The sequence below is a fragment of the Hyperolius riggenbachi genome, chromosome 1 (assembly GCF_040937935.1).
Source record: "Hyperolius riggenbachi isolate aHypRig1 chromosome 1, aHypRig1.pri, whole genome shotgun sequence".
Lineage (NCBI taxonomy): Eukaryota > Metazoa > Chordata > Amphibia > Anura > Hyperoliidae > Hyperolius > Hyperolius riggenbachi.
In genome coordinates, this window is record NC_090646.1 from 485006959 (window position 1) to 485027880 (window position 20922).

General features: G+C 45.1%; 1 protein-coding gene across 2 annotated transcripts in view; it reads left to right on the forward strand.

The window, feature by feature from the left end:
• Positions 1–20922, forward strand: part of ACIN1 (apoptotic chromatin condensation inducer 1) — a 135444-nt gene that overhangs the window by 18234 nt on the left and 96288 nt on the right. For both annotated transcript variants that reach the window (XR_011022249.1, XM_068241988.1), the window contains exons 2-5: positions 8458–8523; positions 14012–14123; positions 19686–19802; positions 20790–20878. Coding sequence is in view for 1 of the 2 variants with exons in the window: in XM_068241988.1 (XP_068098089.1) it covers positions 8458–8523; positions 14012–14123; positions 19686–19802; positions 20790–20878 (384 nt within the window). In the remaining variant the exon portion in view is untranslated. The remainder of the gene's footprint in view (positions 1–8457; positions 8524–14011; positions 14124–19685; positions 19803–20789; positions 20879–20922) is intronic.

Sequence of the window (20922 nt, forward strand, 5' to 3'; positions counted from 1 at the left end):
ACGCGTATGATTGTTTCATTGTGTTTTTTTTTTCTTTTTTCTGGGGTTCTTTGGAGGCGGAGGTTGTAGTGACATACAAACGTTAGAAATGTGAAAAAAAGTGGTTGATTTTATTATTATTTTTTTTTTTTTTTAAATCTGGGGGGAAAAAACATTCAATCCACCCAATCCTTCCCCCCCCCCCCCCCCTCCCCTCCTATACTTGTCTTTATTCCACATCTGGTATTGCATTCTGTGACCTTACACTCCCTCCCGCCTGTGTATACCTTGAATCTCATGCTAGGTACACACTATGAGATTTTTCTCGCCGATATACTGCGTTTCCTACTACATCCTGTGCTTGAGACGGGACAAACCAATCCTCCTGATCTTCGCAGCAAGATAGTAGCCCTGCCTCGCTGCGGGGTACCAGAGGATTTTTTTTGTCCTGGTGCAAGCACAGGACGTCTGCCGGGGGCCAGTAGAATCCCCAGGTAAGTTAAACTCGTTTTACATCAGTTAGGGCTTGTTCACACCTAAGGCGTTTTTGCTATTTTTTAAAGTGAACCTAAAGCCGATTAAAAAAAAATGAGATTAACTCACCTGGGGCCTCCCTCAGCCCCCTGCAGCCGATCGGTGCCCTCGCAGCTCCGCTCCGATGTCCCAGGACCCGCCGGCGAGCACTTCCGGTTTCGCCGTCACCGGCCGACAGGCATGGGAACGCGAGTGATTGTTCGCGTTCCCAGCCTGTATATCGCCCCCTATGCTGCTATTGCGGCCAGGAGGCCGCAATAGCAGCATAGGGGGCGATATACAGGCTGGGAACGCGAACAATCACTCGCGTTCCCATGCCTGTCGGCCGGTGACAGCGAGTGACGGCAAAACCGGAAGTGCTCGCCGGCGGGTCCTGGGACATCGGAGCGGAGCTGCGAGGGCACCGATCGGCTGCAGGGGGCTGAGGGAGGCCCCAGGTGAGTTAATCTCATTTTTTTTTTTATCGGCTTTAGGTTCACTTTAACCACTTCAGGACCACAGTCTTTTCGCCCCTTAAGGACCAGAGCCTTTTTCTCCATTCAGACCACTGCAGCTTTCACGGTTTAATGCTCGGTCATACAACCTACCACCTAAATGAATTTTACCTCCTTTTCTTGTCACTAATACAGCTTTCTTTTGATGCTATTTGATTGCTGCTGCGAGTTTTACTTTTTATTATATTCATCAAAAAAGACATGAATTTTGTCAAAAAAATGACTTTTTTAACTTTCTGTGCTGACATTTTTCAAATAAAGTAAAATTTCCTATACATTTGAGCGCGAAAGTTATTCTGCTACATGTCTTTGATAAAAAAAAAAACATTCAGTGTATATTTATTGGATTAGGTAAAAGTTATAGCGTTTACAAACTATGGTGCCAAAAGTGAATTTTCCCATTTTCAAGCATCTCTGACTTTTCTGCGCACCTGTCAGGTTTCATGAGGGGCTAAAATTCCAGGATAGTACAAATATCCCCCAAATGACCCCATTTTGGAAAGAAGACATCCCAAAGTATTCAGTGAGAGGCATGGTGAGTTCATAGAAGATTTTATTTTTTGTCACAAGTTAGCAGAAAATGACACTTTGTGACAACAACAACAAAAAAAAAAAGTTTCCATTTCTTCTAACTTGCGAAAAAAAAAAATGAAATCTGCCACGGACTCACTATGCTCCTCTCTGAATACCTTGAAGTGTCTACTTTCCAAAATGGGGTCATTTGTGGGGTGTGTTCACTGTCCTGGCATTTTGGGGGGTGCCTAATTGTAAGCACCCCTGTAAAGCCTAAAGATGCTCATTGGACTTTGGGCCCCTTAGCGCAGTTAGGCTGCAAAAAAGTGCCACACATGTGGTATTGCCGTACTCAGGAAAAGTAGTATAATGTGTTTTGGGGTGTATTTTTACACATACCCATGCTGGGTGGGAGAAATATCTCCGTAAATGACAATTTTTTTATTTTTTTTACACACAATTGTCTATTTATAGATATATTTCTCCCACTCAGCATGGGTATGTGGAAAAATACACCCCAAAACACATTATACTACTTCTCCTGAGTACGGCGATACCACATGTGTGGCACTTTTTTGCACCCTAACTGCGCTAAGGGGCCCAAAGTCCAATGAGTACCTTTAGGATTTCACAGGTCATTTTGAGAAATTTCGTTTCAAGACTACTCCTCACGGTTTAGGGCCCCTAAAATGCCAGGACAGTATAGGAACCCCACAAATTACCCCATTTTAGAAAGAAGACACCCCAAGGTATTCCATTAGGAGTATGGTGAGTTCATAGAAGATTTTTTTTTTTTGTCACAAGTTAGCGGAAATTGATGTTAATTGTTTTTTTTCACAAAGTGTCATTTTCCGCTAACTTGTGACAAAAAATAAAATCTTCTATGAACTCACCATACTCCTAACGGAATACCTTGGGGTGTCTTCTTTCTAAAATGGGGTCATTTGTGGGGTTCCTATACTGCCCTGGCATTTTAGGGGCCCTAAACCGTGAGGAGTAGTCTTGAAACCAAATGTCGCAAAATGACCTGTGAAATCCTAAAGGTACTCATTGGACTTTGGGCCCCTTAGCGCACTTAGGGTGCAAAAAAGTGCCACACATGTGGTACCGCCGTACTCAGGAGAAGTAGTATAATGTGTTTTGGGGTGTATTTTTACACATACAGATGCTGGGTGGGAGAAATATCTCTGTAAATGACAATTATTTGATTTTTTTTACACACAATTGTCCATTTACAGAGAGATTTCTCCCACCCAGCATGGGTATGTATAAAAATACACCGCAAAACACATTATACTACTTCTTCTGAGTACGGCGATACCACATGTGTGACACTTTTTTGCAACCTAGGTGCGCTAAGGGGCCTAACGTCCTATTCACAGGTCATTTTGAGGCATTTGGATTCTAGACTACTCCTCACGGTTTAGGGCCCCTAAAATGCCAGGGCAGTATAGGAACCCCACAAGTGACCCCATTTTAGAAAGAAGACACCCCAAGGTATTCCGTTAGGGGTATGGTGAGTTCATAGAAGATTTTATTTTTTGTCACAAGTTAGTGAAAAATGACACTTTGTGAAAAAAACAATAAAAATCCAATTTCCTCTAACTTTTGACAAAAAATAAAATATTCTATGAACTCATCATACACCTAACAGAATACCTTGGGGTGTCTTCTTTCTAAAATGGGGTCACTTGTGGGGTTCCTATACTGCCCTGGCATTTTACGGGCCCAAAACTGTGAGTAGTCTGGAAACCAAATTTCTCAAAATGACTGTTCAGGGGTATAAGCATCTGCAAATTTTGATGACAGGTGGTCTATGAGGGGGCAAATTTTGTGGAAGCGGTCATAAGCAGGGTGGCCTCTTAGACGACAGGATGTATTGGGCCTGATCTGATGGATAGGAGTGCTAGGGGGGTGACAGGAGGTGATTGATGGGTGTCTCAGGGGGCGGTTAGAGGGGAAAATAGATGCAATCAATGCACTGGGGACGTGATCGGAAGGGGGTCTGAGGGGGATCTGAGGGTTTGGCCGAGTGATCAGGAGCCCACACGGGGCAAATTAGGGCCTGATCTGATGGGTAGGTGTGCTAGGGGGTGACAGGAGGTGATTGATGGGTGTCTCAAGGTGTGATTAGAGGGGGGAAATAGATGCAAGCAATGCACTGGCGAGGTGATCAGGGCTGGGGTCTGAGGGCGTTCTGAGGTGTGGGCGGGTGATTGGGTGCCCGCAAGGGGCAGATTAGGGTCTAATCTGATGGGTAACAGTGACAGGTGGTGATAGGGGGTGATTGATGGGTAATTAGTGGGTGTTTAGAGGAGAGAAGATCTGCGGGCGATCTATTGGTGTGGGTGGGTGATCAGATTGCCCGCAAGGGGCAGGTTAGGGGCTGTTTGATGGGTGGCAGTGACAGGGGGTGATTGATGGGTGGCAGTGACAGGGGGTGATTGATGGGTGATTGACAGGTGATCAGTGGGTTATTACAGGGAATAACAGATGTAAATATTGCACGGGCGAATTGATAAGGGGGGGTCTGAGGGCAATCTGAGCGTGTGGGCGGGTGATTGGGTGCCCGCAAGGGGCAGATTAGGGTCTAATCTGATGGGTAACAGTGACAGGTGGTGATAGGGGGTGATTGATGGGTAATTAGTGGGTGTTTAGAGGAGATAAGAGATGTAAACAATGGATTTGGGAGGTGATCTGATGTCGGATCTGCGGGCGATCTATTGGTGTGGGTGGGTGATCAGATTGCCCGCAAGGGGCAGGTTAGGGGCTGATTGATGGGTGGCAGTGACAGGGGGTGATTGACGGGTGATTGACAGGTGATTGACAGGTGATTGACAGGTGATCAGGGGGGATAGATGCATACAGTACACGGGGGGGGGGGGGGGTCTGGGGAGAATCTGAGGGGTGGGGGGGTGATCAGGAGGGAGTAGGGGGCAGATTAGGGACTTAAAAATAAAATAGCGTTGACAGATAGTGACAGGGAGTGATTGATGGGTGATTAGGGGGGTGACTGGGTGCAAACAGTGGTCTGGGGGGTGGGCAGGGGGGGGTCTGAGGGGTGCTGTGGGCGATCAGGGGGCAGGGGAGGGGGAAATCAGTGTGCTTGGGTGCAGACTAGGGTGGCTGCAGCCTGCCCTGGTGGTCCCTCGGACACTGGGACCACCAGGGCAGGAGGCAGCCAGTATAATAGGCTTTGTATACATTACAAAGCCTATTATACTTGTTACATGCGGCGATCCGGGTGCTAGTAACCCGCCGGCGCTTCCGAACGGCCGGCGGGTTACAACGAACGGTGGGCGGAGCCAGTCCCCGGCGGCTGATCGCGTCACGAATGACGCGATCGCCGCACAGCCACTCCCGCCCCCGCCGATGGGCGTATTGCGGTCGTTTGGGCCCGGTCTTTGCCGCCGCCCATCGGCTGGGGGCGGTCGTTAAGTGGTTAAGCGCCGGTAATTAGCAAAATCGCCCTGAAAGCGCTTGTGCACTGATTCCCTATGAGAAAGTTTACATCTGAGCGGTTTGTTTCCGATCGGCTCAGCAAAGCGGTACCCGCCGAGCGGATCGATCAGAAACGGCCTTGTCAGTCCGCCGACAGCGTGTACACGCGCGCTACTGTCTGCTAAAAGACCGCCGAGTGGGAGGGTCCGGCGGACCCAGTGTTACCCTTTTGTAGTGCATGTGTACGCACCTTTAAGTGGCCCATACACCTAACGATTTTCTCACCGATATACAGCAGATTCGATCACTATGATCGAATCTGCTGTGAAATCGTTGCGCAAACGCTGACAGAACGATCGATTTCTGTCCGAAATCAATCGTTCCCGTCCGTGCGGAAGATTTCGCTCGGTCGCCGGCGATTCGGGAGTGCGTCAATAGCGGCGTTCAAATGACCGACGCAATACAGCGGCAATACATTACCTGTTCCACTGGCGCGAGACCCCGCTCTCTCCGCTGTCACTTCTACGCGCTGGGCCCGGGTCGGGCTGGCTTCTCTGAACTTCCTGTCCCGGCAGGAAGTTTAAACAGTAGATCGTCCTACTGTTTAAACTCCCCCCGGACAGGAAGCTCAATGAAGCCTGCCGGACTCTGAGCCCAGCGCGGAGAAGAACACAGCGTAGACCTGGGGACTCGCCCTGGCCGGATCAGGTAATGAATGCGGGGGGGGGGGGGGGGTGGGAGGCGTCAGCTTCACAGATTGTGATCGGTTTCATGCTGAAACCGGTAAACAATCTGTTTGCAGTAAAAGCAGCCATACGGATTCGATCAGAGAGGGATCTATCTGTTGGTCGATCTGATGGCAAATCGACCAGTGTATGGCCACCTGATTTACCTGCCAGATAGATGATTACCAACTGCAAACAGATTGTGAATCAATTTCAGCATGAAACCGATCACAATCTGTGAAGCTGCCGCCGCCCCCTCCCCCCCCCCTCCCCTGCATACATTACCTGATCCGGCCGGTGCGAGTCCCCACTCTCCTCTTCTCCGCGCTTGGCTCCAGCTTCACTGAACTTCCTGTACGGGGGAAGTTTAAACAGTAGAGGGCGCTCTACTGTTTAAACTTTCTGCCAGGACAGGAAGTTCAGTGAAGCCAGCCGGACTCTGAGCCCAGCGCGGAAAAGAGGAGAGCGGGGACTCGTGCCAGCCGGATCAGGTAATGTATTGCCGCTGTATTGCGTCGGTCGTCGGGCATTCGAACGCCACTATCGACGCACTCCCGACCCGCCGGCGATCGAGCAAAATCTTCCGCACAGACGGAACGATGGGAATTGACGAGAACAATTAATTTTGGACGGAAATCGAACGTTCTGTCAGCGTTTGCGCAACGATTTCACAGCAGATTCGATTACAGTGATCGAATCTGCTGTATATCGGCGGGAAAAACGTTAGATGTATGGGCCCCTTAACAGAAAATTGTATGGTGTGTACTAGGCATAAGGGCCCGTTCACACTGCAGAACGCGGACCGCAACGCATGCGGACGCACGCATGTCTGCGTTCGTATGCGTTGCGTGGCTGATCCCATCACTGAAAAGTGAATGGGACAGCCACGCGTTTCAGCAAAATCTGCGTGCAGCATGCGTTCCCGGACCGCACAGGTCCGGAACGCATGCAGTGTGAACATCAGACATTGCACTCTATGCAATGTCTGATGTCCTGCGTGTCGGCCACCTGCACGCGTTTCCAAAACGCGGCTGGAAACGCGTGCAGTGTGAACGGGCCCTAAGTCTTGTTCAACCTGCCTAAAAAGACTTGCTATACATTTTTAACAAAGACTGATGTTAAAGGGGCACTATGGCAAATAATTGTAAAATTTTAAATATGCTCAAACATAGACAAATAAGAAGTACATTTTCTAGAGTAAAATGAGCCATAAATTACTTTCCTCCCATGTTGCTGTCACTTACAGTAGGTAGTAGAAATCTGACAGGTTTTGGACTAGTCCATCTCTTCATAGGGGACTCTCAGCAAGGCTTTTATTCTGTATAAATATATTCCCTAAAAAGGATTTAAACAATGATGTTGGCCAGCTTCCCTGCTCGCTACACAGTTTTTTGGCGGTTGGACAAAGCAACTGCCATTCACGAAGTGCTTTTGAAAATAAATAAATCCCTGAGAATCCCCCCATGAAGAGATGGACTAGTCCAAAACCTGTCGCTTCTGTCAGATTTCTATTGCCTACTGTAAGTGACAGCAACATGGGAGAAAACTAATTTATGGTTCATTTTACTCTGGAAAAAAACGTACTTCTCATTTGTTTATGTTTGCACATATTTAAAATTTTTCAATTTTTTGCCATAGTGCCCCTTTAAGGCTTCATATTATGCATTCTTCCACCTTTTGTGCAGCCCCTTATCACCTTCTCAATGGTCCCTCCCACATTGAAGCTAAAGCTGGCCATACACTGGCCCGATTTGCCGCCGTTTCAACAGCAGATTCGATCACCGGGATCGAATCTGCTACTAATCGTTCGCGCTACATGCCGAATTTCGATCCATTCCGTCCGATCCCGTCGATCGCGCCGTGCGGAAAATAACCATCGTTCGCCCGCGGGTAAAGAGCGCATCGCTAGCGGCGTTCGAGTGCCCGACCGACGCAATAGAGTTGCAATACATTACCTGCTCCGCAGGCGCGACTCCCGGGTCTCCGCTATTCTTCTCCGCTCTGGTCTGGTCTGGTCTCCGGCATGCTTCCCTTCTTCCTGTTCCGGCAGGAAGTTGAAACAGTAGAGGGCGCTCTACTGTTTAAACTTTCCCCCAGACAGGAAGAAGGGAAGCATGCCGGAGACCAGAGCGGAGAAGAGCGGAGACCCGGGAGTCGCGCCGGTGGAGCAGGTAATGTATGCGGGATGGGGGGAAGCGGCGGCAGCACCACCACCACAGATTGTGAACGGTTTCAGGCTGAAATCGGTTCACAATCTGTTTGCAGTAAAGGTAGCCATACGATCCCTCTCTGATCAGATTCGATCAGATAGGGATCTGTCTGTTGGTCGAATCTGATGGCAAATCGATGGCAAATCGACCAGTGTATGGCTACCTTAAGAATATGGCGATTTGGCACTGTGTGTGTGGCTGCAACTGCATTGGTCACAGTTGCTTATCATGAAGTATATAGTTACTGCAGAGATGGTGACATGGCTGCATAGCATTGCTGGGAAGTCCAGCCTACTCCTCAGTGTATTAAACCTCCGACTACAGATACCCAAAATTGCTTTCGACTGCCCTTAGTCTAATACTTACCAGGGCTGTGGAGTCGGTACAAAAATCATCTGACTCCAACTCCTCAGTTTATTAAACTACCAACTCCAACTCCAGGTACCTAAAATTGCACCATTTACATCAACTCAAATGCAGTGACCCTTTAGCTGGCATTATGTGAATCTATATAGTATGTCAAATAAAGTTTTTAATGATTTCCATTTTTTCCCCCTCTAGGCACTGATGCTGGAAAACCTCCAGAAACATTCTACTCCCCATACAGGGTTCCAACCAAACTCCCAGGTGTGTATATACTGTATTGTAGTACTTTTTAATCCTTTAGTTTTAAAGCGAAATACAGATTTGATTTCATGGCAGAGCAATGACAAAATCGCCTCTTCTTACCTCTTGTTTGGCTTTACCCACAAAAGTTAATGAAGGATATACAGGTCTTAACATAACCCTGTGTAAAGATGAATTTAAACCACAGTGCAATCATTTGTATAATGCATACCATTTATAACAGTCCTAATTTTTTCAGAAAAATGGGCACAGCCTCATTGCAGTCACTTGTTATAAGATAACTTTACATATGTATGGAATTATAAGTATGTATGTTACACAAAGTACTTAAAAAAACAAATAAACTGGATCTCTTGTCTAGAATGCTCCACCTGACCACTGTGGCTTGTTGCCCTTTTATGCTGGGCATACACTGAGCGTTTGTCTCTTATCAATTGAACCGCTGATGGCTTGATTGATAATATCCGACAGATCCGATGACCCGCCGGAAAGATTTCCTGCTCGATCCCCGCGGGCGGGGAATCAAGCGGAAGATAAGGAGCGCCCGCGGGGACCAGCGGGGATCGATTTGGCTGCCTGAGGGGACGCGCAGGCACTCGCGGCAGGAGTCGATCCGGCGGCTAATCGAGCCGCCGGGTCGACTCATCTATGCCCAGCATTAGTCCACACTGGCAGTTGTAAATAGTAGTGATCTGATCTCCTGTCCATGTAAAAGAAACAAGGAGGTAACACAGGTGGTCGGGATTCTGAGGTTTGGGGTAGGGCCTCCAACATCCCAGTCATAAGTTACCCGTATACTATTGAGTCAGTGGTTGGTCAGGTAAATGATTGAGTCTTCCAGGTACAATTTTGCATCTTGTCTAATCTTAATCTCACTGCTGCAGCCAGGTACAGAGCTATGGCAAACTTTCATTGAGCGCTGCTGTTGCTGTCGCCCATGGCCCCCTACACTTGTGCCAAAGATCAATCGGCCAAAAAAATCTAGTTTATCTAGAATCCTAGGTGTAATGATCGGCGTTAGTAAGCAGAGAGAATCTGATTATTAGTGATCTGCAGTATCACCAATAATGCAGGTGTCACCTGATTATTGATGATCTGCAGAACCACCAATAATGCAAGTGCAACTAACCTCTGGATACTGTAGCAAAAGAATAACAATCAACAATGTACAATACACAAGACTGTGGAAATATCCACCACACGGTGATTCCGCAGAGGTGTGGTTACCTCTGAATGGGAACCCCGTGTGTGAGATCCTCGGCCCAGGTGAAGAATGGGATCTCAGCCCCTGGCAGTAATCGTCTGCTAGGGCATGCGTCTTGGAGAGGCAAGCCTCAGAGATATCCCACCAGTGGGAGACGTACCACTGGGGAAAAGAGAAAGGTCAGACAGGCAGAGGTTCGGCAACAGAGAGAGGGTAGCAGTACAAGAACAGAAGGCTGATTCAGAGTCCGTTTAACAGGCAGGGTCGGCAACTAAGAATCAGATAGGCAAAGGTACAAAATCGAGAAGAGGAGAGAGTAGTCAGGGATAGCCAAAGTCAAGACACAGATAAATATGCAATACAATCCTAAACTGAGGTGTGACGTCCTTGATATCAACACCCGGGAACTGAGCTAAGGTCTGAGCGTTTACACCTAAGTATTCACGACAGCAGAAAGTGAGCAAATGACATCTGTGGGCTTAAATGCAGAAGCCCAGTTCCACCAGCCCGCCCAGAGGGCTGGACCTGAAGTCAGCATCTGATTGGCTGGCTAGGGTCAGCTGATCGCCGGATCAGCTGACCCGTCTTCTCAAAGAATAAATATCCTGCCGCCTCGCGCGCGTGCGCATGACCCTCTGCCTCTGAATCTCAGAGAGGCCAGGTCCCCGGTCAGCGCACGCCCGCACACGGAAGTCCGCCGGCTGAGTAGCGGGACCCGCCGCCATACTATCAGCCGCGGCGGTGACTGCCCTGCTCTGCGCCGGCGGCTCCATATGGGATTCGGAAACCGCCGGCTGAGAAGCGGAGGCCGCCGCCATGCCGCCCTGCGCGGCGGCAGCTCCGCTATTCTTCACACTAGGTTCTCAACATGTGATGCGTGTGCCTCAGGGGTACTTCTGATGGTTCCAGGGGGTACTCAGCTTGATATACTGAACCAAGAATAACAACAAATTTAGAGTTTTAGAAAATAATAAATCTTATTTAAACACCACATTAGTATTTAAGCTAATGAAAAGCAATAGTAAATGCTTGAAAATAGTTCAGAACCAATTATCATGTACTACAATTAAGTATATATTTGTCAAGGGGTGCTTGTGATAATGTTTACTATGTTAGGGGGATATTGTTGAGTACAGGGTTTTAAAAGGGTTACATACCAATAAAATGTTGAGAAACGCTGATCTAGATTATACATTATCTCACGAAAGTGAATACACTACTCACATTTTTGTACATATTTTATTATATCTTATCATGGGACAACACTGAAGATAGGACACTGCGCTGCGTAATATGTAGGCACTATGTAATATGTTGGCACTTTATAAAAACAATAATAAATAAAAAAGTCTTTGTACAATGTAAAGTAGTCAGTGTACAGCTTGTATAACAGTTTACATTTCCCGTCCCATCAAAATAATGCAACACACAGCCATAAATGTCTATAGCGCTGGCAATAGCGCAGCCTAATGAAGCAACCCCAACATGATGTATAATTTAATGGGGTGCTGCTTGGCCAGTAAAATACAATTCTGGTTCTATCTGTCCCTTTTCAAGAGACTTTTACTCCTCTTCTGATGTACAGTGGGTTGCAAAAGTATTCGGCCCCCTTGAAGTTTTCCACATTTTGTCACATTACTGCCACAAACATGCATCAATTTTATTGGAATTCCACGTGAAAGACCAATACAAAGTGGTGTACATGTAAGAAGTGGATCGAAAATCATACATCATTCCAAACATTTTTAACAAATCAATAACTGCAAAGTGGTGTGTGCGTAATTATTCGGCCCCCTGAGTCAATACTTTGTAGAACCACCTTTTGCTGCAATTACAGCTGCCAGTCTTTTAGGGTATGTCTCTACCAGCTTTGCACATCTAGAGACTGAAATCCTTGCCCATTCTTCTTTTGCAAAACAGCTCCAGCTCAGTCAGATTAGATGGACAGCGCTTGTGAACAGCACTTTTCAGATCTTGCCACAGATTCTCGATTGGATTTAGATCTGGACTTTGACTGGGCCATTCTAACACATAGATATGTTTTGTTTTAAACCATTCCATTGTTGCCCTGGCTTTATGTTTAGGGTCATTGTCCTGCTGGAAGGTGAACCTCCGCCCCAGTCTCAAGTCTTTTGCAGTCTCCAAGAGGTTTTCTTCTAAGTTTGCCCTGTATTTGGCTCCATCCATCTTCCCATCAACTCTGATCAGTTTCCCTGTCCCTGCTGAAGCGATGCACCCCCCGAGCATGATGCTGCCACCACCATATTTGACAGTGGTGATGGTTTGTTCAGAGTGATGTGCAGTGTTAGTTTTCCGCCACACATAGCGTTTTGCATTTTGGCCAAAAAGTTCCATTTTGGTCTCATCTGACCAGAGCACCTTCTTCCACATGTTTGCTGTGTCCCCCACATGGCTTGTGGCAAACTGCAAATGGGACGACTTATGCTTTCTGTTAACAATGACTTTCTTCTTGCCACTCTTCCATAAAGGCCAATTTTGTACAGTGCATGACTAATAGTTGTCCTATGGACAGAGTCTCCCACCTGAGCTGTAGATCTCTGCAGCTCGTCCAGAGTCACCATGGGCCTCTTGACTGCATTTCTGATCAGCGCTCTCCTTGTTCGGCCTGTGAGTTTAGGTGGATGGCCTTGTCTTGGTAGGTTTACAGTTGTGCCATACACCTTCCATTTCTGAATGATCGCTTGAACAGTGCTCCGTGGGATGTTCAAGGCTTTGGAAATCTTTTTGTAGCCTAAGCCTGCTTTACATTTCTCAATAACTTGATCCCTGACCTGTCTTGTGTGTTCTTTGGACTTCACGGTGTTGTTGCTCCCAATATTCTCTTAGACAACCTCTGAGTCCCTCACAGAGCAGCTGTATTTGTACTGACATTAGATTACACACAGGTGCATTCTATTTAGTCATTAGCACTCATCAGGCAATGTCTATAGGCAACTGACTGCACTCAGATCAAAGGGGGCCGAATAATTATGCACACACCACTTTGCAGTTATTTATTTGTAAAAAATGTTTGGAATCATGTATGATTTTCGTTCCACTTCTCATGTGTACACCACTTTGTGTTGGTCTTTCATGTGGAATTCCAATAAAATTGATTCATGTTTGTGGCAGTAATGTGACAAAATGTGGAAAACTTCAAGAGGGCCGAATACTTTTGCAACCCATTGTACCTAAGCAAGACAGACAGAGGATCTAACCCTCCTCTGTGTAGAAGTGAAAACTGGACTTACAGTATATGTTAACTTATTTTCCATTCCACTTGCTGTCAGCCATGTGTTCCAGGGAGTATCACTTGTTTGCAACCAGAATGTACATACATTTTGTTTTAGATTTGATTTTGTTTGTAAACCAGATGAGGAATAGTGCCAAGTCTTCACCATAGCAGCAGAGCAGTGATTTGGTACTATATCACTCAAATGATTCTGAACAGAAAACTATATCACTCAATGATACTGAACAGAACCAAGTTTTCAGTGTGGCATTGTGGTATTTCAGTGAGGTTAGCGCTGATCATACACCAGATGAGCCCTCTGTCTTCCTCTATGTGGTCAGCTTTCCAATAGCTTCCAGCTAAATTCCTACCAGCATCAGATAATAAGCTTCACAGGCCCCTTCTCCCCACAGCTCTGGAGTGCAGCAGGGTGGCCATACACGTCATTGATTTCCTGTCAGATGGGATCCCTGCAAGTCCAAGTCATTTTAGACAGTTCAGTGACTAAAAGTGGGTGTGACTTATGAAGTTGAATGGGAATGGGGTATGTTTATCCCTGCATAGTTTTTGTGCTGACATTGAGATTTCTGCAGTACACAGTAGTAAATTGGTTTGCTACTTCTTGATCAATTTCTGATTGGGCAGTGATCGATTGGCTGCTGAATTGGATTGCTTACAACCCACTGTTCAGCTTGCATTAGTCTGTGATCCATCAATAGACACAGGCCTCTTCTATGGAGAGTAGGTGGGGTGCTGCTTCTTCTATTGTGGGTACACAAAGTGTAAATATATATTATTGGTATCTAAACGGCATCTTCTGATAATACAAACTGTTTAGAATAAACAGCTAGTTTGTTACACTGCCCGTAACAAAAATGGCTTGAATTTTTTTGTGATATGTTTAGATGAACTAGATGGATAGGGTAACTAACTAGTCCTTTATATAACTATATATTTCAATTAATACCATTTATGTGGTCACCTTCAGCTCTCGTAATGTTGTTTATATGTCCTTAAAATGAATTCTTTTATTTCATTATTTTGCCCTATAGATGGGGGAGGAAATGGGACAAAACAGCTTTATAAAACAGTACCTGGAAAAGCAGCAGGAACTACTGCGACAACGACTGCAGAAAGAAGCAAAAGAGGCACAAGAAACTGAAGGTACAGTTTTTAAGACATTAATTAAAGGTCAACAGAGGACGTTAAAATTGCCATTGAGTGTTAATGCAGACTTTAACCACTTGAGGACCCACCCTTTACCCCCCCTTAAGGACCAGCGCTGTTTGTTGGGATCTGTGCTGGGTGGGCTCTGCAGCCCCCAGCACAGATCAGCGGGCACGCAGAGCGATCAGATCGCCCCCCCTTTTTTTCCCCCTATGGGGATGATGTGCAGGGGGGGTCTGATCGCTCCTGCCTGCAGGCATGTTGCGTGGGGGGCACCTCAAAGCCCCCCTCCGCGGCGAAATTCCCCCCTCCCTCTCCTACCTGCTCATCCCCGGTGATCCGGGCTGCACAGGACGCTATCCGTCCTGTGCAGCCAGTGACAGGACGTCCCCTGTCACATGGCGGCGATCCCCGGCCGCTGATTGGCCGGGGATCGCCGATCTGCCTTACGGCGCTGCTGCGTAGCAGCGCCGTACAATGTATACAAAGCGGATTATTTCCGCTTGTGTTTACATTTAGCCTGCGAGCCGCCATCGGCGGCCCGCAGGCTATTCACGGAGCCCCCCGCCGTGAATTGACAGGAAGCAGCCGCTCGCGCGAGCGGCTGCTTTCTGATTAATCAGCCTGCAGCTGGCGACGCAGTACTGCGTCGCTGGTCCTGCAGCTGCCACTTTGCCGACGCACGGTATAAGCGTGCGGTCGGCAAGTGGTTAAAGAGGAACTTTGCTGAAATATAGTAGTAGGAGAGAAAAAAATCAATAAATTCCAAACTGAGAAGTTAAAACAATAGAGAATGGATCAAGAAATGATTGATGTTCGTCATGTAATTCATTTGATTCATGTTGTTTGATCCTCTGTGAGCCTGCAGGTCAGCATCTTTCCTGCTGGCAGTCATTAAAAATGGACACCTCTAACTGCCCTTATCTATAAACACACCCACTAATAATGCAATGGACTAAAAGGTGTATATATTTTTTTCCCCACAATGTATTGAGGTTCACATACAAACTGTCAGGGCCATAGCCCTGATATCACACTATGGGAGCGCTGCGTAATATGTTGGCGCTATATAAATACTAAATAATAATAATAATAATGGGAGGGGTTTCACCACAGTTTCAGCCACACAGATGTCCTTTATGCACTATTTAAGAAAAGGCAAAGATTTATTGTGGGAAAGTAGGTATCGCTACTGATTGGGATAAAGTTCAATCCTAGGTTAAAGTTCCGCTTTCAAGTCACAGACAGTCGGTGACGTGGGCAAGACCCGACCAACCTTAAAGAGGAGCTGTTAGGTATAAGGTCTCAGAGAAAAAAAACACATATATCAGTAGCTAAATATTGGCTGTACTTACATTACATATGCATTTCACTGTCCACGTTTGGATTCCACAGAATTTTTATATAGTATATGCAGAGATTGATGCTCCTGACAGCTCATGGCAGGTTCCATGTTTGTCTGTCTTGTATGAAGCCAATTGTGATGTGATGTAATATCCTCCTTTACCCTGCTTCCTGATTGATGATTCTTTAGCCCTCCCAAGTTCCAGCCCTCAGACATTCCCACCAGTCTCTGGTCTAACTGGGCATATTGTCTGTCACTCTGATTCGAATCGGATCATTGAAAAGACCTGGATCTTTGAACCGAATCTTTGAATCATTTGCAGCAGAGTGACAGAAGCTGCAGTTCGTTTCTTGCAGACATCCACTGTGAACCGTATCTCGGATGATTTGACTCACAAAAAAGATCCGGATCAAAGATCCTAATGGTTCATGATCCAGACAACACTACTGTGCAGTGAATATTAATTAGCCATGTGGCTAGGAACAATAGCGGACTCGTGCGGTATACTCTAACGGAACATGTGCACTGTGAACAGCACATTGATTTTTCATTGCTGTGAGTTGGGCTGCATGTTACAAGCTACTGTAACATGAGCCTGTAACTTCCCACTGTGAAAGCAGCCTTAGGGTGGGATAGGGAAATGAAGGGGCGGACCAAGGGAGTGCAGTAGGGAGAAGAAGCAGCCCCAGCATGCTCTGCACCTTCTGTTATGCAGCCTGTCAGCCTCCTTAGGAGCTTGGGAATAAAGAGAATTGTTATTCAGCAAACATCAAAGTCATTTTAACTTCAGTATTGCCTTTTTGGCTTCCTTCTAAACTGTTTAGAACATGAGAATAGAGGTTTAAATTAGCTTTTGCAGCCTGACAGTTACTCTTTAAGCTCCCTGCACACTGCAAATCTGATTTGCGATTCCGATTTTCCCTGAATGCTATCAACAGAAAAACGCAGAAAAAAATGCAGCATGCAGTAAAAAAAAGGAATCTCATGTAAAAAACGATTAAAAATCGGAATCGCATGCAGTGTGCAGAGGGTCTTACAGGCGGCCAGCGGCACCTCGGAGAGCACCAGAGCTGTTGCCAGATAGAGTAGGTTAATGGTTGATTTTTGCTGCACCTGGAACTGAGCTCCTATTTAGATTGAGTATGGTGATGGTTGACTGAAAAGTGTCGGATATTCAGATACCTGATGGCTTATAGGACAATTGTATAATATATTTATTTAAATGCTGTCAACGGCAGATGGCACTGGTCAGACAATCCATCTTGGTGGAATAAATGTCAACCAGTGTTTTCCTGTCTGTACTGAAGACAAGCAGAACTAAGTATGTATAAACATCAGAGTTTTGAGGGTCAGTTTGATGTCTGTATAGCCATCTCCAGTCTTCTATGCTTGACTTAATGCAGTGAAGAGTCAGCTGGGTAAATTGCTTTATCCCAAAGTGCATTTTGCCTCTCCTTCCCATGCCCTCTCCATAGGACAGTAATTTCCACTGTGCCACGCTAGGCAAACATGTAATAATAGTGGCTGCAAGGATGACTACTGGCTAAAATGGGCGTTAATAGTCATTTTGACCTACACGGAATGTAACTTGTGGAGATCTAGTTGGATCCTTTGTTTAAATGATCACAGCTTTGGGTCAGATTTGAGTAATGTGGGTACTACTTGAATACTACTTGGTAACTACTTGAGTAGTTCTAATCTTTCTCAGAGAAAAAGCTTAAAGCGGATCCGAGATGAAAAACTAACTATAACAAGTAACTTGTCTATATATATCTTATCTAAAGTTTAGATAGTTTACACAGCAAATCTAGCTGCAAACAGCTTTAATTGAAAATGATTATTTCTTCCTGTGATACAGTGGCAGGAGCCATGGTGTTTGTAAACACTACACAGAGGCAGGCTTATCTGTATCTTGAGCACTGGAAAAAACCTAATCTCCCCCCCTCCTCCCCTCTGCCTCTGAAATCAGTGGCTAGTGAAACCTACTCCTCCTCCTGCCCAGACTGAGCTCCCATGAGCCCTTGCTACTGCCAAGGCTCTCTGAAAACCTGTGGGCGTGGTTTATTTAGTGTATAGGGAATTAGACTATTAAAACAAAAAAGTATTTGGCTTGAGGAATGCCCTATAAACAATAGGAAAGGAACACAATTATGCAATGAGTAAAAGTTCACCTCGGATCCACTTCAATAAAAGTCTGATACCTGCTAATTCCACCACAATATCACGTGGTTAGGGAAAAGGTGACAGTCTGCTAATGGGAGGCAGGAAAGGGTGGGTATAATTTAGGAATTAAAGTGGACCCAAACTAAAAATACAAGATTTCAGAAATAAAATCTATTTTCTAAATTATAATAATAAATAGCAGCCTTTTTTCAGCTGCATGATGACAAATCTAAAATATTTTACATTTATTGGAGAAACCCCTCCCTTCCTTTCATATTGCCGGCAAATAATCCAGCAAACTGATGGAGTAGATGGTGTCCAGCAAAGGAGGAATTGCTAATGGCTGCCACCTGTATAACCCTAGTTATGCAAAGAGGAGGGTGAAAAGCATGCAATGAAATTATCATAGGCTTGAAGGAGTGTTTATTTATATTTGTATGTGTCAGAGTGGTGCAACTAAATATTTTGAATTAAAAAAATGTTTGGTTTGGGTCCGCTTTAAGCGTGGTCTTGCTCCATATATGTAAGATGGTCAATTTAAGGGTTAAAAAAAATAACACTGAAGCCAAATCAGATATGAAAAATGAGAACTACAATACAGTATATGCATAGAAGGACCCTAACTGAAAAGTAAAACTAATTTGATCTTGAGTGCTTAGTGATTTTGCTTGAAGGTGTTCGTCAATTGAAGAATGCCATTGTCTTTCAGAATGGCATTATTTATACATGTCCCTGCTCATACTGTGCTTCAGGAGAATGAATGAACTGAAAGTGCTCATGCAAAACAGTTTTTAAAACTATGTATTTTAAAAGGTAGCTATAAGGTTGATGGGCTAGGTTTAATACATACTACAAATCTGCTTTATTGCATTAGAGTAGTAATCCAAAGGATTTTAGGTTATCAGAGTGATTGATTGCATTTGACCTTAGTGACAGATCTAAAAGCCCGTACACATGCTTGATGTCACCCAATGGTGATCGGGACGTGATCTCTCTGGTAACGTCGCTGGGCTGAGGCTGTACAGACATGCGTTCTGTTGCTATGTGGGGGTCGGAGTGGCGTTGATATGACGTCATGCATTGGGCAGGGTGAGTGGCACCAATATAGGTATTGGCTGTTGATTGGCTGATCTGCCTGGTGGATCACTGGCTGAGCGGCGGTCGCTGCTGTACACTTGTCGGATTATCGGCAAAGGCTACTTCAGCCGACTTTAATCTAGCATGTATACAGGGCTTTAGGCTGACAGAAAATGAGCAGATAAGACACCTTCTCAGCAGGGACTCAAACAACCATCTAAAGGTACCCATACATCACACGAATTTGGCAGCTGATCGACCAATAGACAGATCTGCCACTGATTGAATCTGAGATCTGTTGGCAGTCATAAACCGCAGGCTGATTCACAATTGATTTCAGCATGAAATCTTCCAGCAATCTGCCTTGTGACCTTGCCTTACTGCCCCTGGTTGCTGTCTCCCCCAATGTACATATGCCCACCCAGTACCCCTTGCAGTTATACATTACTTGCCACCACGTGGCCTGACGTACTATAATGCAATGCGAGAGCAACTAGGTGGGGCAGGAATCTGGAAGAGGAGTGCAGACACAGTGCCGGACACTGGACAGGTAGCTGCATGGGGTGCATGTAGAAACATGGGTTTCTGTCATGTTCGTTGTTCGTGATTGATCGCATGCCATTACCGCCGCACACCCAATCTAGCATGTGGGCCCAAGATTTTCCAGCATGTTCGATCAATACATTAGTCACATTGTCGATTGGGCCTGCTTTTGGCGGTACCGATTTTCATCCGATTCGATAATAATTGTTGATCGGCTGTCAAGTCTACAGTTCTATGGCCACCTTAACCCTTTCCAATAGTTTTCAAACTTTTTTGGTTTCCACTTTCTGCTAATTAGGTTTTAGTATTTATACTTCTAAAGACATCTAAAATAATTGAGCAGGTTTTTTTTTTTTACTATAAGCAATGGTGCAAGATAAAGGACTGTGCTCAGATTTTAGGACTTAAATAAAATTATTTTTGTATAACAGAACCATTAGCTGAATCTGAGGAAGAAAACACAAATCCAGATATTGTTCCAGAGCCACCCGATATCATCTGTTCTGTTCTGAAGGTGCCAGAAGTAGAGCGGGGAAAAAGAACTCCAAGTATGTAGTCATTGCTTTCAAGTTTTGTTCTCTCATGCGCTATACATTCAGTTTTGTCATGTATCCATTCATTACAAGCAACTGAGGAAAGATCAATGCATGCTAGCAATAAAATTGTCAACTAATCAGGTCTCATTTTGTTTTTATTGACCATTTTTACTATGCTTGAAACCTGTTTACTTGAAATATTCTGTTTTAGCCCTGGACTATACAGTTTTATTGCTTGAGATTAAAATGGACCTGTGCCCAATTTGAGTAGAACTTGAGGTTGAGTGCTGATAACATTTGCCATTAGACCAGTGCCCACCTATACTTCCGTTAACATCACATGACTTGAGATAGTGACAATTGGCCAGTGGGAGAAGAGAAGTCAAATGGGGGGGGGGGGGGGTAGAGAAGGGGTGGGCACAATTTACCACTCTGGCTTGAGACTTTCTTTAAACAGTTGGATGCAAGTTAACTTGAAGAGAACCTGAAGTGAAAGGGATGTGGAGGATATAGATATAGATAGATATATACTGTAGATAGTGATATATATATATAATCTCTATCTATCTCCACGTGCTTGTTTCAGGCTGCAGCCAAATATATGAGCAGGACTGTCGGGCAACTGGTATTGTTTAAAATGCAGCCTCCATATACCTCTTGCTTCAGGTTCCTTTTTAAAATCCTCCTTGATATTTACATTATTTGCAGTACAGTCATTTTAAAAGAATTGCATATCTTGCCTGCCAAGCTCAAATCCACAAGTTAGACAAAGTCAGGAGAACAATAAAGAAAAGTATATGTTGTTGTTTTTTTTTGTTTGTTTTTTATAGTTTTTTTTTTTATTATTCATGCAGGCATTTCTTAGATTGTATAATTGTTTTCCAGTAAGGCATTCTCCTTTTTATAATATAAGCTTGTGTGTATTAATATATAAAGTAGCATGAAAGGGGTTGGTAAATCATTATAACTTCCTTTCTTTTTATCTATGTATATGTAAAGAAAAAGGTCATCCAGTTTTAGAAGAACCAGAAGAATCTGAAGAAGAGACACCTAAGAAGAAATCCAGGAGGTCATCCAGAGTAAAACAGGTAACTTTTTCATCAATATTACTTTCAAAAATGTACACATTTTT